The sequence below is a fragment of the Myxine glutinosa genome, chromosome 10 (genome assembly GCF_964187855.1).
Source record: "Myxine glutinosa chromosome 10, kmMyxGlut1.1, whole genome shotgun sequence".
NCBI lineage: Eukaryota > Metazoa > Chordata > Myxini > Myxiniformes > Myxinidae > Myxine > Myxine glutinosa.
This window is the reverse complement of record NC_136270.1, coordinates 86,053,762-86,072,406: the sequence shown is the minus strand read 5'-3', so window position 1 is coordinate 86,072,406 and position 18,645 is coordinate 86,053,762. Positions and strand designations below refer to the sequence as shown.

Below are 18,645 nucleotides of genomic sequence, written 5' to 3'. Positions count from 1 at the left end.
GTCATTAGGGTCTCCTTCAATAACTGGGAGGAACTCGATCTGTGTGCTCTGCTTTGCATCATTAGCATGGATTCTCTTCATCCAGCCATTCCAGTTGGAGTGTGGGAACTCAGGATCGTTGGCTTTGATCACCCACCCCGCTGCCCAGAGTGTGTCACCTGGAGTGAGGAGTGGCTGATCATGAGCCAGGGAGGAGGAAAGCTCAGCGAGGGGGAGAAACATGATCGCGTTCGTTCCTATCTGTTTCCTGTTCGTAAATGGAATAATCTTTACTTCAGTTCCTCTCAGGATCTTAGCTTTGTCGAGTGCCTTCAACTTCACCCGGGGGAAAGCTGCTGTTGGGCTGGTTGGTTGCAAAGAATGCATACATCCTTATACAGGAGGTCAACTGACTGTGATCTTCTAGAACTGCAGCCAGTTGATGAACTGAACTCACAAGTAGTGCGTCTTCTCTTCAACTTTGATGACTCTTTCTCTGCCTTTGATGCTTGAGCTGACTTCTTGGTGGTTGCAACAAAGTTGTTGTACAGATCATTTTTACACTTCTGGTGGTACCTCAGTTTTCCTTCCTTTTGAGCCTCCTTCATACGTTCCACAACAGTAACATTTTCGACAGTTTCTGCTTGTTTCAATAAAGTTGAGTATCCCTTTGGAGTTGCCTGTATGAGCCTTTCAGCTGGTGTATCCGAGCGTGCACAGATGAAGCAATTGAGCACAGGTGGAGTAACGTCTTCATCCATATTGCTAGACTCCATGTCCTGCAAAGTAGAAAATGAGATATATTTAGAAATTATTTTTCCACAAAGGAGTGTCTGTGGTGAAATATAAATGTTAACAATCAACTCAGAATCATGAAAAACCCTTATTTGACCCCTCATAAGTTACTTAAGGGCCGATTAAAAAAAATAAAAATTCTCGAAAATAATTTTTCGGTACCCGAATTCAACAGCTTTTTTTCTGGGTTTCCCACGGGAGTTGACCTTCAACATTTTAACACATGTTATTACACACCTTTACAAACATATTGGTGAAGAAATGTTTTGGTAACAATTTAGTTAACAGATTTTCATATGTTTCCCTTACTATACGTTTTTCCTTCATTGTAAAAACTATCAAATCAACAGTTAAAAGGATTTTGAGCCGAAAGGTGTTACGGCCTTGGCAAGATCGATGGAGACAGCGATCTGTTAGTGTAACACCGCCCAAATAGCTATGTGGAATTGTCTCATGTAGAGATTAAACGTTGTTTGAACTTTGGCCGAGGTCATTATTTACTTTTAATGATGTTTATATATGAATGATGTTTATATTGGTTTTGGGTCATCCTTTCCGCATATCTCATGTGATTGTGAGTTGGAGAGATGGTCGTGATGGCGGGAAGGGGTTTGGAATTCTCTCAAGCAGGGATTCAACCCGTGTCCTTATAAAAGGTCTTTGTCCGAGGTCACCGAGTCAGATCGGTGCAGCCGTTTGTGCGGCACCCGGGAAAACAACATCGTCACAATGGAAACATCGACACAATGAACGTTATGCGAACGCGAATGTTATGCAGGAGTCGAAACCTGAGAATGCTGGAGACCAAAGCTGAAATTGGAAAAAAATAAATAGCCTATTTAACTCCTGGAGATCCCAGGATTACCCACCCAAAATATCGTTGCGATCTGTTCAGCCGATTTTGCGGTACCTTCGAACGTACAGACAGACAGACAGACAGACAGACGGACAGACATTTGGTGAATTATAGTAAGATAATCTCCATTGCGTTAAATGCATTATTTCCAGCGCTTTACTAAGGCCTGTATTTCTCTTGGAATTTTTTTTAATTTTGCCTGCTTGTGCAGCCATTCGTGCACCACCTCTTGGACCTCTTTGTCAGATCGGAAAGTTGTTCCACCAAGCACCTCTAAGTAGCCCAAAGATGTGGTAATCCAAAGGGGCGAGGTCTGGCGATAGGGTGGATAAGGAAGACACTCAAAATGCAGGTCTTCGATTGTTGCAGCTGTAGCACGAGCAGTGTGGGGCCGAGCATTGTTATGCTGCAGCAAAACAACAGTAGTGAGTAGTCCACGACGTTTTGATCTGATTGCTGGTTTCAGATGATTTTTAAGGAGGTCGCAGTATGATGCACTGGAGACTGTGGTCCCTCTGGCCATGTAATGCTCTTCAAGTGGGCCTCGGCTATCCCAGAAGAGTGTCAGCATCACTTTTCCAGCGGACGGCTGTGTGAATAATTTTTTGGGCTTCGATGAAGTTGAATGGCGCCACTCTTTGCTTGCCCTCTTCATTTCTGGCTGAAAGTAGTGGACCCAGCTTTCATCCCCAGTCACTACACGCTGCAGGAAAGCATCACCTTGTGTTTCGTAACGTCACAGAAGTTATTCACATGCGTCCACCCGCTGTTCATTCAGTTCGGGTGTGAGTTGTCCTGGCACCCACCTTGCAGACACTTTGCGGAACCTCAGCACGTTGTGAATGATGTGGTGTGCTGAACCATGGCTAATATTCAATTCAGAGAGCACTTCATCCAGCGACCAGCATAATGCGCCGGTTTTCCCTTAGCACGCGCTCAACTCCTGCAATCATTTCTGGTGTGTCGGCTGTGTGAGGCCTCACACAGCCGACATACCAGAAATGATTGCAGGCCATCTGCCACACTGGAGCGAGCACCATCTGCCACACTGGACACAACTGTTAAACTTCCTGTCCCAGTCGTACACTTGCTGCAGCGATAAACATGCATCGCCATATTGTATCTTCATTCTGCGACGGATTTCACGAGTACTCACACCCTCACTTCCCAAGAAACGGATGACAGAATGTTGCTCCTCCCTGGTGCGTGCTTCTTATGGAGCCGCCATCTTGGAACTGCTCTACTGGCGCCATATGCTAAATGTTGCCAGATCTAAAACAGGCAAAACATGACTCTTACCCAGAGATATACAGTCACGTGAAAAAGTAAGTACACCCCATGTAAAGTTTTGACTTTTTCAACATATTTCAACATACAGCTATTTGATCTTAATTTCAACAATATTGAAAGATAAAGGTGATATAATATAACAAATATCATGAAACATTTACATTTTGTAGTCCATTGTATAATTTAAATAAACATAAATGCAAATTTCGCATGTGGAAAAAGTAAGTACACCCTTGGCTCTAATAGGTGGTATTTCCCCCTTTGGCAGAAACAACCTCAAGTAGGCGTTTCTTATGACTGTCTACCAGTCTCTGACATCGACTGGGAGAAATTTTTGCCCACTCCTCCATGCAGAATTCTTTCAGGCGTGCGATGATTGAGGGGTTTCTTGCATGCACAGCTCGTTTCAAATCCCCCCACAACATCTCGATGAGATTTCGATCCGGGCTTTGACTTGGCCATTCCAGAACCCTCCATTTCTTTCTTTTCAGCCATTCCTTGGTAGATTTACTGGTATGTTTAGGGTCATTGCCATGTTGCAAGGTCCACCTTCGGTTGAGCTTCAACTTTCCGACAGATGGCCTCACCTTATCCTCAAGCACCCTCTGGTACAATGAAGAATTCATAGTGAATTCTGTGATGGTGAGCTGCCCAGGCCCTGACGCAGCAAAGCTGCCCCAAACCATAATATTTCCACCACCATGCTTTACAGTTGGTATCAGGTTCTTGTGGTCAAATGCTGTCTTTGGTTTTCGCCAAACATGTCTTCTGGTACTGTGGCTAAATAGCTCTATCTTTGACTCATCTGTCCAGAGCACATTGTTCCAGAAGTGCTGGTCTTTGTCTCGGTGTTCATTGGCAAACTTAAGTCTTGCCCTGATGTTCTTTCTGGACAGCCAAGGTTTCCTCCTGGCACACCTCCCATGTAGATCAAATTTGTGCAGCCTCTTTCTAATGGTAGACTCGTGCACTTTGACATCAACAGTGGCAAGAGCTACCTGTAGTTCCCGTGATGACATTCTGGGGTTCTTAGAGACTTCTTTCAGCATCTTGCGGTCTGCTCTTGGGCTGAACTTGCTGGGGCGGCCTGGCCTGAACAAGTTGGCAGTTGTTTGGAATCTTCTCCACTTGTAGATGATCTTCCGGACAGTCGAATGATTGATTTCAAATTGTTTGGAGATCTTTTTTAATCCCTTCCCAGACTCCTAGGCATCTATAACCTTCTTTCTGAAGGCCTCAGAGAGCTCTTTTGATCTATTCATGGTGATGCCGCACACTTCAACAATAAAGACCAAACCAAACTAAATGTCTGAGGTTTAAATAAGACAGGTTCCTCCAAGATCCTCTCTAACGATGTTCTAATCATTTGCACCTGAGCTGGTGCACCTCATTCTAATTTTAGGTATTTGAAGTTGTCATAATGTAGGGGTGTACTTACTTTTTCCACATGCGAAATTTGCATTTATGTTTATTTAAATTATACAATGGACTACAAAATGTAAATGTTTCATGACATTTGTTATGTTATATCACCTTTATCTTGTCAATATTGTTGAAATGAAGATCAAATAGCTGTATGTTGAAATATGTTGAAAAAGTCAAAACTTTACATGGGGTGTACTTACTTTTTCACATGACTGTAACATATGTCATCTACAACTACACACATTACATTCTCGAATTTATATCGCGATTTCAAGGTTACTCATTGACTGGCCCTCGTGTGTGTGTGTGTGTGTGTGTGTGTGTGTGTGTGTGTGTGTGTGTGTGTGTGTGTGTGTGTGTGTGTGTGTGTGTGTGTGTGTGTGTGTGTGTGTGTGTGTGTGTGTGTGCTGCTCTTGCGCCTTCTCTCCATGTGGTCATCATAACTACCAAGTTTGATGACTTTCTGTACAAACATTTAGGAGGAGGTAGTGTGACGGACGGACGAAGCCGATTACAATATCCCACCGTTTTTACTAAAAACAATGTGGGGATTATAAAAACTGTTCTTTAAGTCACAAAATATATCTGATTATTATATCTGTGACACTGGAATTGTAGTCAAAGCAGTGGCAAGCAAATAAAAAAATTTAATGGTAAATATTACTTTTGTACTGAGGAATCTTTGATCAAATAATATTTGTCATGCTTTTTTCCTTGCCTTTTTGGTGGTTTGCTTATCTCTTTGTTCCTTTCTAATTTTTATTTAGATTTGCATTTATCTTTTTTTGTCTTTTTAAAATTGATTTGCACTTGTTGGGATTTTAGTGATGGAGTCTGTTATTTATTTATTTAGATATAATATCATGCTGCTTTTTGATGTCTTTATCACTGTTATTTTGCAGAATATTATGGAAAATGTGGAGAATCGGAATTCCACTTCAGGATTCGGAACACCTGTACTAAAACAAAGCACTATAACTCATGCAGTGAGCCAGCTAACTCCACGACAGAGTAATGGTGTCCCTAAACCAAGCAGCATGCGATCACTTGGCACCTGGCCTGCTGGTAGTGATCTTCAGGTAGGTACACCTTGCCTTCCTTTCATATTTTACATTAAAATAATACTGATCATCAGTGCCTAACCGATGACTTTCTCCCTGCAATAACTTTTCATATTTCCTTGCAAACAATGATTTTTTTTATTATTAAGCTCGCATAATTGTAATTGCCTCAACATGAGTGAGTGGGAGGTTGTTGTTTTTTTTAATTCCTGTTTTATTTGGTTATGTGAGACAACATACAATTGCTTGTGTTGAGGTGTATCCTTGTCCAGCTGCTCCTTCTCGCACTTCATTTTTCTGCTCTTCCATGAGCTTTTATATATGTATATATATATATATGTATATATATGTATAATTGTATATGTATATATATGTATAATTGTATATGTATATATATGTATAATTGTATATGTATATATATGTATAATTGTATATGTATATTGTGAGAAACCACCGGTGAAACCACCTGTTCTCACCCAGATTTGGTGCCCCGCCCACCGCGTGACGTGGCCTCCTTGGAGCCTCACGCGATCGGGAGGCGATTCGGCACGCGATTGGGGGAGGGTCAGAGAGCGCGGTCGCCATCTTATGCAACGGACGCGACTGGAAGGCTCCGAGTGGGAAATAGATAAAGGGATTTCCCTTAATCTTCACGACAGCCGCGTTGGGCTGATCGTTTACCGTTCTGTATTTTACGAGTGAGTAACTCCGGAAGAGAACGAGTGATTCCCGGATCTCGTGGATTGGAACCGTGAGTCAGATATTGCCTGCGTCGTGTTGGAGCTGCTGGCCGACCGTTCCTGCAGGCCTTGTGCGGTGTATTCCACTCTGTTACCCTCCGAGTCCCGGAGATCGTCGATTGGAACCGCGAGTGATCTTGCCTGCGTCCTGTTTGGAGCTTCTGGGGCCGACAGTTCCTGCAGGCTTTGTGCAGTGTATTCCATTCTGTTACCATTTATGGTTTTTGTGATCGAGCCAATAAAGCATCGTGCCTTACCCCTAGAAGGCCGATTAAAACACAATTGTGTTTATTGAGTTCTCTCTGTCCACTCCGTGGACTACTTGAAGCCCGGACATTAACGTCCGTATTCCGTGCTGGGAACCATTTCACAGCCGGGATCGCGACAAATGGGTTGCTCGTCCTAGGATCATTCAAGTAAGAGACATTCGAATTGAGACGGGAATTCTGCATCTGCATCTTCTTTGCATCTGCTCACCAGCGGACGCCGTCTTGGAGGAGCCTTCTCACCAGCGGACGCCGTCTTGGAGGAGCCTTATCGCCAGCGGGCGCCGTCTTGGAGGAGCCTTCTCGCCGTGGGACGCTGTCTTGGGTGGTGCTTCACTGCCGAATAAGTGAATAGCTTCGGATCCCTCCAAACAACCGACAAAAAAAAAAAAAAAACGTGAGTATTTGTACGTGGTATTTTTCTCATTGGCAATTTGATGTGCGGTGGTGATATTGTGTAGTTCGTGTCGTATTTCCCCAACAGAGCGTTGTGTTTGAGCGTTGTGTTTTGTGCCTTGTCTTATGATAACTCGTAGCCAAGCTATGTCGACCAGAGAAGTGAGAGTTCAACCTGATCATGTTGACAGTCGCGTGGGTGGCGATGCGAGCGACGCAATCAGCCTTGACCCAGTCACTAAACCCGATATGTTAGGAAGCGATTCCATCATGACTAAATGCATGCGTTCGCCCTTCTGGACCGGGCTGACTCCGGTTCAACAACTTGACATGTATAACAGGGAGAATGACAGGGCAGAGGCAGAGCGTGCGGCAGCAGAGAGAGAGCGTGAGAGAGAGAGAGCGTGCGGCAGCAGCAGAGGCAGAGCGTGCTGCGGCAGCAGAGAGAGAGCATGCGGCAGCAGAGAGAGAGCGTGAGAGAGAGAGAGAGCGTGCGGCAGCAGCAGAAGCTGAACGCGTCAGAGAGCATGAGTTGCGAATGTTGACTGAACGACCGCGGGCAGAGGGGTCTGCTGCAAGAGTCCCGGAAACTGTTCATGTTCGTTTGCCGGACTGGACGGGAGACACGAAGCCAGAAGCGTATCTGGAGATGGCGGAGAAGTTGTTGGCTGCCGGTGGCATTGATGAGAGCTTGTGGGTCGGCCATCTTGTGAGCCATCTATCTGAGAGGGCGAGGGAGGTATATGCGAGGATGGCAACCGAGGACGCAAACAAATACAGGGCATTGAAGGCCGAGATTTTGAACGCCTATGCGGTGTCCGCATGTATTTATAGGAGAAATTTTTTCAGCTGGACTCGTGAGTCCAGTCAAACCTATGAGGAACATTCGCGGGCCTTGTTGGAACAGCTGCAGAGATGGTTCAAGGGGAGCAAGGTTGAGTTACCTCAAGCGGTTGCGGAACTCCTGGTGCGTTACCGTATCGATCAACAGCTTCCGCCTGACTTAGCATTGTTTCTTGTCGACAAAGACACTGTTTCCTTGGCAGACTGCGTCAACCTTATTGATAAACATGTTTTGGTGTGCAAAATGCTGCAAGTCACGCAGTCGCGTCGTAAGACGGAGGAGTCTGCGATCAAGACCGCCCCCCGTCTGCCCGGCGGCTGGATCGAGGGGAGGGGTTCTCCGATGCCCTCCACTGGTGGCGGTCGCGAGCCGCAGACCAGGGCAGGGCCCTGGTGCGATTTCTGCAAACGCGTGGGGCACGGTGAAAACCGCTGCTTCTCTAATCCCGCTAGTCCGGCCTACCGAGGCAACCCTCCTGTTAAGTCGGATGGAGATCAGTGGAGCTCATCCGCCGGGCCCTCGCACACGACGGTGGCATCGGTGACCGAGGTCACTGCCACCGAGGCTAATTCCATTCATCCACTGTACCAGGATTATTCAGGGACAGCCTTAGTGAGTGGCCCTGATTCGATGCTGAAGTTTGAGGCCCAATACCTTCGGGATACTGGGGCGACACGGTGTGTTCTCCGGGCGGGGGTAGTTCCGGCCTCTCAGATGCGTTATACCGGCGAGTATACCCTCCTTCGGGGCATTGACCGGGTTCTTGGCCGGTATCCCCTTGCCCTCCTCGAGGTCCGGAGTGACATTTTTAAGGGTCCAGTGACCTGTGTGGTGGTACCCTACTACCCGATACCCGGGGTCTCCTTGCTGATTGGCAATGATGCCATGGCCAGGGAGGAGTCATTGACTCTGACCTGTGGGGGGGTCACTAGATCCCAGAGTAAACAGGCGGAGAGAGTGGCGGAGTCAGACATATCTTCACTCTGGCCCGAGGAGCCTAGCGCCTCGACTCCAGTTCCCGACGGTGACGTTGCGTCAGCTGAAGTCCACCCGAGCCTCCCGTCAAGCCACCCTCAGGTGCCGTGCTCCTCAGGGACCGCTCCCGCCATGTCGCGATTCAGCAGGAACGCTAATGCTAAGGTATATGTGGGAAACCTGGGCGATGGAGCAGCGAAAGCCGAGCTAGGGAGGGTCTTCGAACATTACGGACCACTCCGCAACGTATGGGTTGCTCGAAACCCACCTGGATTTGCAGTTGTTGAGTTTGAAGAGCCACGAGATGCTGAAGATTCGGTCAGAGCCCTTGATGGAAGGTTAATTTGCGGATCGCGTGTGTGCGTCGAGATGTCGAATGGCATGTCGCGGCGGCCTCGTTTCAGACGCCCTTTGGTCCGCAGGCCTTTCGACCCGAACGATCGATGTTACCAGTGCGGTGAAAGGGGTCATTACGCATGTGACTGTTGTTCTCGACACCGGAGGAGTACCCGCCGCTCTAGGTCTCGGCCCGTTTCCTTCCTGTCAACGCTTCCCCCAACTTGAGTTTGGCCCCCTTGCCTCTCTATTGTGCTTTGTGTGAAGTGTAACTCTTGTAGGGTAGATATTAATGTGGTGTATGGTGTTAAAATTTGTGTGTGAAAAAAAAAAAAAACCAAACTGGTTCATTGTTAACCTGTTAATGCCTGTTAATTGCCTGTGCGTTAATAATTGCGTTATTGTTGCGCTATTGCGTTGCGTTGTATTGTTGCGTTGTTGCGTTATTGTTGTTAATAAGTGTTAATAATTGTTAATTGCGTTAATTGCCTGTTAGCGATTACCGCCATCATCTTGCCATGTGATTTGCACCTACTACAAATACTGGTTTTAAAAACGCCGTCTATTCGACGGGGTTTTTACTTAGGGGGGGAGGACTGTGAGAAACCACCGGTGAACCCACCTGTTCTCACCCAGATTTGGTGCCCCGCCCACCGCGTGACGTGGCCTCCTTGGAGCCTCACGCGATCGGGAGGCGATTCGGCACGCGATTGGGGGAGGGTCAGAGAGCGCGGTCGCCATCTTATGCAACGGACGCGACTGGAAGGCTCCGAGTGGGAAATAGATAAAGGGATTTCCCTTAATCTTCACGACAGCCGCGTTGGGCTGATCGTTTACCGTTCTGTATTTTACGAGTGAGTAACTCCGGAAGAGAACGAGTGATTCCCGGATCTCGTGGATTGGAACCGTGAGTCAGATATTGCCTGCGTCGTGTTGGAGCTGCTGGCCGACCGTTCCTGCAGGCCTTGTGCGGTGTATTCCACTCTGTTACCCTCCGAGTCCCGGAGATCGTCGATTGGAACCGCGAGTGATCTTGCCTGCGTCCTGTTTGGAGCTTCTGGGGCCGACAGTTCCTGCAGGCTTTGTGCAGTGTATTCCATTCTGTTACCATTTATGGTTTTTGTGATCGAGCCAATAAAGCATCGTGCCTTACCCCTAGAAGGCCGATTAAAACACAATTGTGTTTATTGAGTTCTCTCTGTCCACTCCGTGGACTACTTGAAGCCCGGACATTAACGTCCGTATTCCGTGCTGGGAACCATTTCACAGCCGGGATCGCGACAATATATATATATATGTGTATAATTGTATATGTATATATATGTGTATATATATATATATGTATATATATATATATATATATATATATATATATATATATATATATATATATATATATATATATATATATATATATATATATGTATATATATAACTGTGAGAAATAGTAGAAACTCCACAGTACGAGCAGTGCGTCTCATCTGCATTAAATAAATAATGGGGAGATTAAATCGGACGCGGACGTAGCTTCAGGACGTCGATCTTTAATTTTCAACATGCTTTCGACCATTCAACATGAAAAATGGCCTCTAAACGGTGGTTTTTTTTTTTTTTTTCGACCAACAAAGGTCTTCTTCTTAGTCTACAGAAACAACAGGCATGTATATCAGACAAGTATGTCTAGTGATATGTGTGTAAGATGTATATGTGTAGAAAATGCGTACAAAAGGAAGAGCCACGCTAAAGCTCACTCACCGTCCCCAAGTTCAACGGAAGTGAAGCGCAGCTTACAGTTACCGTTCGCATTACAGTTCGGTGCACGTGCATATACAAATATAGAGATCTGATTTCAGCCTTATGCTGAAATCGTTTAAATTCATTCTTTTCCCTCATCCATCTACATTCAATACCCCATAATGACAAAGAGAAAACAGGATTTTAGAAAGTTTTGCAAATTTATTAAAAAGAAAAAACTGAAATATCACATTGACATAAGTATTCATACCCTTTGCTATGACACTTGAAATTTAGCTCAGGTGCTTCCCATTTCTCTTGATCATCTTTGAGATGTTTCTACACCTTGATTGGAGTCCACCTGTGGTAAATTCAATTGATTGGACATGATTTGGAAAGGCACACACCTGTCTATATAAGGTCTCACAGCTGACAATGCATATCAGAGCAAAAACCAAGCCATGAGGTCGAAGGAACTGCCTGCAGAGCTCAGAGACAGCATTGTGTCTCGGCACAGATCTGGGGAAGCCTACAAAAAAAAATTCTGCTGCATTGAAGGTTCCCAAGAGCACAGTGGCCTCCATAATTCTTAAATGGAAGAAGTTTGGAACAACCAGGACTCTTCCTGGAGCTGGCCGCCCGGCCAAACTGAGCAATCGGGGGAGAAGGGCCTTGGTAAGAGAGGTGACCATGAATGGATGTAGATCCACAATGCCAAACAGGCAATCGCAGCCTTCGCCCTTGACATATCTCCTGCCTTCGATACGGTCTGGCACCCCGCCCTGTCACCAAACTCTCCTCCTATGGTATCCATGGAAACCTCCACACATGGCTTGCCAACTTCCTCTTTCGTCACAGTTAACACGTGGCCCTGAATGGAATTCTCTCATCTCCCCTTTCTGTTCAGGCTGGAGTTCCCCAAGGCAGTGTTCTGGGCCCTGTGATTTTTCTGGTCTTCATTAATGTTCTCTGCGACTCTCTGGAAAATCCTCTGTATCTCTTTGCTGATGACCCCACTCTCTGCTGCTCCATATCTCAACCCTCAGATTGGCAGGCAGTGACAAAATCACAAACGGGTCAAACAAGTGGAACATGTCTTTCAATCCTGACAAATCTCATACTCTCACTTTGTCTCTCCGTAAAGACCATCTGGACAACCCTCCCATCTACTTTCTCAACAATCCTCTTGAAGAAGTTCTGTCACTCAAGCTTTTGGGTCTCACTATCTGCCATGATCTTTCCTGGGAAAACCACATTTCCAAGCTGGCTGCCTAAGCCAGTCGCCGACTGGGCATCCTCCGTCATGCGAAGTCCTTTCTGGGCACTTCTGAGCTCCTCACCACATACAAAGCTTTCATCCGCAACTCGATGGAATACTGCTCACCCCTCTGGGCTGGTGGTCCTGCCTCTCACCTAGCTCAGCTCAGGCTGTTGAAACCAAAGCATTCAGAATCATTGATATTTCCCGTGATGAAGCTGAATCTGAGGGCCTTTCTCTATCTCACCGCAGACAGGTTGGTGGGCTTTCTGTCTTCTACCAACTCCTCTCCGGCCTAGGTCCCTAAAAATTTTAAAGGAGGTTGGGTGTGACAAGGACCAAATGATTAGGTTCTGGTGAAGATCCGGATCTGGATCCTGGTACTACTCCAATTTTTTAAGTGATTCTTCACCATTGGGTGATAGGGCTAAAACCTATTATATAGCTCGATGTCTCAAATAGTTATGGATGGATTCGGAAGAATCATTGTGGACAGTTTGGATCTGTGACAAGGACGAATCGATTCGATTTCGGTGATGATCCGGATGCGAGAATTGTTTCATTTTTAAAAGTGGTGCTTCACCATCGAGCGATAGGACCAAAAATGATAAATAACATGATGTTTCAAAAGGTTGTGGGGGACCTGTGACAAAACTAGGTGGATGATCTGGGTAAGTGACAAAAGCAAGCTGATTCGTTTTTGGTTTTGGTCCGGATGCAGATCCGATCTATCAGTGGGATACAAAAAGTAAACTGTTCAGCCTGCCGTAGGTATGCGCTCTACCGAGTGACGTTCTAGTTTATTCTATGCTTTCCCTTTTTTGATAATTTCTCATTTTTACTTGTTTTGATTCAATTAATGACTACTTTGCCATATAAGGCTCAAAAATAGTCCACCCGGCTTGCAGTACAGTTGTCACTGATGAATGATAATTGAAAAAATGTTTTAATGAATGCCCTTGATGAAACTAGTACTCCATGAAACTTTACCAGGAAACAAAATCAGATTAAAAATGCTAAATTGCCAAATGATGTGATTTGAGCATGATCACTACTTGCCTTGTTTTTTAGGTGGTTACGAACAAACTCACACCGAGGAAGGACGAGAGCTTGCTGTCCAAAGCGATGGAATACGTGTTTGGTTGGTGATGCCTTGCTGTTTAGGTCAGAGAAGCAGAACTCCCCATGTTCTTTTTGCCCTCATTATGTTTGAACATTTTCAACAGCTGAAGCAAATTTTTCCAACGCATTTGCGGGAGAATAGCGATTCCCATTTTGGCATGCATATTTTAATAACAGCTTCTTTGGGAGCTCAGATCAGTTCAGGTGTTTTACTGAACATGCTTTGTCCATATGCGGAGGTGTGATGTGCGCACATGCTGTGTTAAGCACCCTTTCAAGGTCCTATTTGCACATATAACTGCTCTAAGCCGCTGTGCTGAGTCGTTTTCTCGTCGTACATTCTGAATCTATGTATTTGAGATTGCGTAATTTTGGGGAAATGTGTACCATTAATGCTGGATGCTGGATTAATGCTATTTATGCTATGTTTGCAAAACGGTTGAATGTTTAGACCCTCTTTCTCTTTTCTATCTTCCCTCCAGCTTTTTCCCCAACTTAACTTTGCTTCCTTTTCACAATTTCCTTTCTCAGATCTTTTCCAATCATCTCGCCTTCTTCTGTACATACTTGTATGGATGGCTCCAATGCAAGAACATAATATATTTCCATGTCGAATTTTTTTCCCCTCTTTCATTGTTTGTGATGGTAAAATGATGGTATTTGGTGCTATCGGTTGTGGTCCTGATATATGTTGCCTTTATAAGGTTTATGGTTATAACATACAGGTTAAACGCTGCAGTTTGACAATACAGTACCAGCAGAAAGAAGAGGAATCTGGTGCAACAAATCGGTTGGATTATTTTCAGCAACATTGAGGATCACGCTTCTACAAATTGTCGGTTTATTGATTCAGAATGCAAAGACCACTTGTTTTAAAACGCTCACTTGCACCTTGTGTGTTGTCTTCATCTCATAACCCAATATGATCTCTGAATTTGCCAATTTTTCCTGGGTCTGTGTAAAGTACCCTTTAAAACTTGTTTTTAATCTTAAATAAAACGATGTACAATCTCGCTAGTGTAATGTGTGCAAACTGTTTTATGGAATTATGAATAAAGTGTTTTGGAAACATTTATTGTTTTGGCTCGTTTGTTTGTTTGTTTGTTTGTTTGTTTGACTTGTATGCACCCCTGAACCGCTGTATGGCATGAGTTGAAATTTGGTGCTTCTACTTTGGGTTTGCCCAGGTGGGTTTTAGGCATTAAAAAGTATCCATGGTTGCAGAGCTTTGGGCGGTGAGAGGGGGTGGGGAAGGGGTGAGAGAGATGGGGGTGTGCAAACTCTCTGTATAAATGTGTATCTTCTAGTGGCTCCAGGTGGTGGTGGGAGTATACGACAAGTCAGCTGTGGATATGACTTGCAATTTTGCATTGTACACATGGCATAGTGCAAGTACTGTACTTTACTGACCCATGCTGGGGGGGGAGTATTACACTCCCTTAGGCATGGGTGCTTCTAGGTTGCATACTTTATCTAAAACTCATTTTGGAGCTTGTACATGCATCATATGTCAGACAAGGGTAGTTGGGAAACTTGTCAGACCGACTAACTTGTGCAGGCCATTTTTAAACAGGTGGTTTGTAGTTGAATTTGTTATGCAATTTCATAAATGTTACCCATGCAATCATGCATGAGTAAAGTAATATATTTTACTAGCCAGGTGCCTGTGCTACGCACGGGTGGGAAGCAATGGGCAAACGGACAATGCGGAAACGGCGAATGCTAAACCATTAATCGATAAATTCCACATTCCTGTGCCACTTTTAGTCGAACGTCAGGCATCGACAGCCGGTTCATTGTTTCTGTACACAGTCAATGGCAAAATGGCGAATGTCATGGGTGGAAACCCTCACGTCATTTTCTCATTTTTCTTTAAACTCAATATCCCTATATTTTGATTCCAAACAACATCCTTCCAATTGGTTCACGAGTTATCAAACAGAGTGACCACTATATTCGTCATGGGTCTGTCTGTCTGTCTGTCCGCAGCATAACTACCCGATGATATCATCCGATCTTGATGAAACTTGGGTGGGAGGTTGATATCATGATCTAGTTGTGTCCTGCCTAAAGTGGGCGTATTGCGCCCATTGTGGGTGGAGCGACGCCCGAAAAAGATGTCTTTTTAGGGGCTAATCGAGCAAGCTACATCTTCTCCGAGGGAGTTGGTGGAATCCGACAGGAGTTTCGGTATTTGGTTAGGCCAATGTCATGTGTCTAGCCCCACGGAGCTCGATTTTTCATTTTCGCCCCAAGGTCAAGGTCACAAGGTCACGAAATTTAGAAAAGTCGATATTTTTGATGGTTTTATTACATTGTTCGCTTCCTGATAGGGTGAAATGTCGTACATGATCTTATATTATCACATACATCATGAAATACAAGTTTTCCAACAAATTTCTGAATCTTTGACCTTTGACTTTTGAAGGTCGCAAAGGTCAAATTTTCAAAGTTCTCGGAATCAAACCGAATTTTCTGTATTGTGCAGCTAACTAACCTCATAACTGATTATACATTATTTTCTATCTCATTTCAAGGTCAGTAACCTTCGTTTTGACATTTCAAGGTCACAAAGGTCAAATTTTAAAAGTTGGCGGAATCGAACCGAATTTTCGGTATTGGCTCTTAAAGGCCTGCACACACAGCGCATTGGGGCCCTTTGTAAATAAGCATGTACACCGCATGTCGGGGGCCGACACCTGCCACGTGGGCCCCCAACCCCCCAGTCCGGGCCTGTTTCGGTTATAGTCCGTCCTTTGTCATTGAATACCGCTCGTTCGTGAACCATCGTCGTCTCCTGACTTGTCACAATTTAATACCATACCATTAATGTAACAAAATACAATGTTAAATCACTATTGTATTGAGATATTATCAAACTTGTGAATTGTCATCTGTTCACTTCCGGATTGGGAGCAGGTTCATATCAATCGAATTTCAAAATCACAATAATTGTATTGAAGAATTTATGAAATGTCCTACCTACCTTACGACACCTGCTGGGACCCCAAAACATTCCACAGGTTTGGCAGGGCTAGCCCCAATACTGAGGGAGTAGTTTCGGGACCGACAGACACTCATGCGTTATAATTATTTGTCATAAAATAAAATAACTTTTAGTTGCAGTAAATGATCGACAGATCACCTATATATAATGGAGCAAATGTATGTATGTCTGCTCTTCACATAATGGTTGGACAGCTGGCCTGATGCCACCCATAATTGTAACCTGAATATTTTTTTGAATGTCCACCATTTTGGTAAATCGCCATTCCCTTCCTACAGGTTTTCTGTTTAGTATAAAACAAGATAAGCAACTTTTAAAGGATCATCAAGTATTGAAAGAATGGGTCTTGTGAAGGCGACAGTACATATTGGCCTCAAGTTTCAGGCCTCCGGTGTCAGCCTGTGGACCAGTATAAATGGAATTATCTGAGCTATATTCAGTGCCTTCAAAAGGTATTCAAACCCCTTGACTTTTTCACATTTTGTTTTTACAGCTTCAATTTAAAATGGATTAAATTGTTTTTTGTTTTTTTTGTCACTGATCTACACATAATGATCCCCATGTCAGCGAAATTTTTTTTTTTTAATTTTTTACGAAATCATTAAAAACTAGAACGGGCACTCGGTAGAGCGCATACCTTCGCCGCAGCTACTGTTCTGTACTTGGCATGGGAGTGTAGGGAACAGAACAACAAAAATACGATTTTGACCTTTTCGTGACCTTGACCTTGACCTTTGACCCGATTGCTCCCAAAATCTAATCAAATGTGTCCCGTATAATAACCAATCATCCCACCAAATTTCATGCAATTCGGTTGAATACTTTTTGAGTTATGCGAATAACATACACACACACAGACATACAAATAAATACACAGCGATCAAAACATAACCTTCCGCTTTTGCGAAGGTAATGAAATCCCAAAATATCTAATTTACATAAGTATTCAACCCTGAGTCAATACTTCGGAGAAGTGCCTTTGGTAGCATTTACAGCTTCGAGTCTTCTTGGATATGTCTGTATCAGCTTTGCATATTTGGATTTGGGGAGTATCTCCCATTCTTCCTTGCAGATTTCCTCAAGCTCTGTCAAGTTGGATGGGGACCATCGGTGAACAGCAATCTTCAAGTCTTTCCACAGATTCTAAATGGGATTCAAGTCTGGGCTTTGGCTGGGCCCTTAAGGACTTTCACGTTCTTGTTTTGAAGCCATTCCAGTGTTGCTTTGGGTGTATGCTTGCTGTCATTGTCCTGTTGGAACGTAAATCTTTTCTGCCGTCTAGGGTCTTTTGCACTCTGAAGCAGGTTCTCCTCAATAATTTGCCTGTATTTGGCTCATTCATTGTTCCCTCTATCCTTACAAGTGTGCTAGTCCATGCTGCTGAAAAGCATCCCCATAGCATGATGCTGCCATCATCATGCTTCACGGTAGGGATGGTGTTACAGGGGTGAGGAGCTGTGCTCAGTTTCCACCATACTTTGCACTTTGCATTCAGGTCAAAGAGTTCAATATTCGTCTCATAAAACCAAATAATGTTTTACCGCATTCTCTGAGTCTTTCCCGTGCTTTTTTGCAAACTCCAGGCATGCTTTCATGTACCTTTTTCTTAGGCTTGACTTCCTCTGGCCACTCTCCCATGAAGCCTACATTTGTGAAGTGCTGCAGAGACTGTTGTCCTTTTGGCAGGTTCTCCCATCTCAGCCAAGGAACTCTGTAGTTCTGTCAGTGTCAGTGGTCATTTGGTTCTTGGTCATCTCCCTCACCAAGGTCCTTGACCAGTTGCTCAGTTTGGTTGGACAGCCAGCTCTAGGAAGAGTCTGGGTAGTTTCATATTCTTTCCATTTTCTAATGATGGAGCTCACTCACCATGCTGTTTGGGACTTTCAACACTATAAATTGTTTTATACCCTTTCCCTGATCTATTCTTCTTCCAAATAACATCTCAGAGTGTTATGGACATGTCCTTGGATTTCAAGGTAGAGTTTCTGCTCTGACATGCAGTCAACTGTGGGTTCTTATATAGAAAGACGTTTCTTTCTAAATCATGTCCAATCAATTGAATTGGCTGCAGTTGGACTCTACTCAAGGATGATCAAAGGAAATTGGATGCACCTGAGCTAAATTTGGAGTGTCATAGCAAAGGGGTTGAATATTTATTGACATGACATTTCAGCTTTTTGCATTTCAAGTAGCGGGGAGGTACCCTCAGAGTGGGAGCAAATTCAATTACCAAGTTTCTTGTGGAGCGCTTGCCAAGTTTCTTTAATTTAAGCACTCAAGCAAGCACAACATTCAAGAACGTTATTGGCCTGAACGTTACAGGCAATTCCATGTAACTATGGACATGGAGGTAAAATTTCAAACATTACTGAGAGATCATTTGAGGTTGGAATCATAAACATATGAAGACTACCATATTGCATAACAAACATATTGCATAACAAACATATTGAAACAAAATATAACAAAATTATTAACACATCACTATTAATTAATTAATTTTAATTTAATTAACATTAATTAATTATTGACATAACATACAATAACAAAATTATATTATT

General features: G+C 44.1%; 1 protein-coding gene across 4 annotated transcripts in view; it reads left to right on the top strand.

Annotated features, from left to right (window-relative positions):
* The window catches only part of NUP35 (nucleoporin 35), a 68,694-nt gene extending 54,544 nt beyond the window's left edge, over positions 1-14,150 (top strand). For 2 of the 4 annotated variants that reach the window (XM_068126616.2, XM_078785839.1), the window contains exons 8-10: positions 5,248-5,424; positions 13,027-13,119; positions 13,609-14,150. In XM_068126616.2, coding sequence (XP_067982717.2) covers positions 5,248-5,424; positions 13,027-13,104 — 255 coding nt within the window. In that variant the 3' untranslated portion in view covers positions 13,105-13,119; positions 13,609-14,150. Of the gene's footprint in view, positions 1-5,247; positions 5,425-13,026 lie in introns of all 4 variants that reach the window. The other 2 variants (XM_068126615.2, XM_068126618.2) reach the window with 1 other exon arrangement.
* Positions 14,151-18,645: the final 4,495 nt, after the last annotated feature.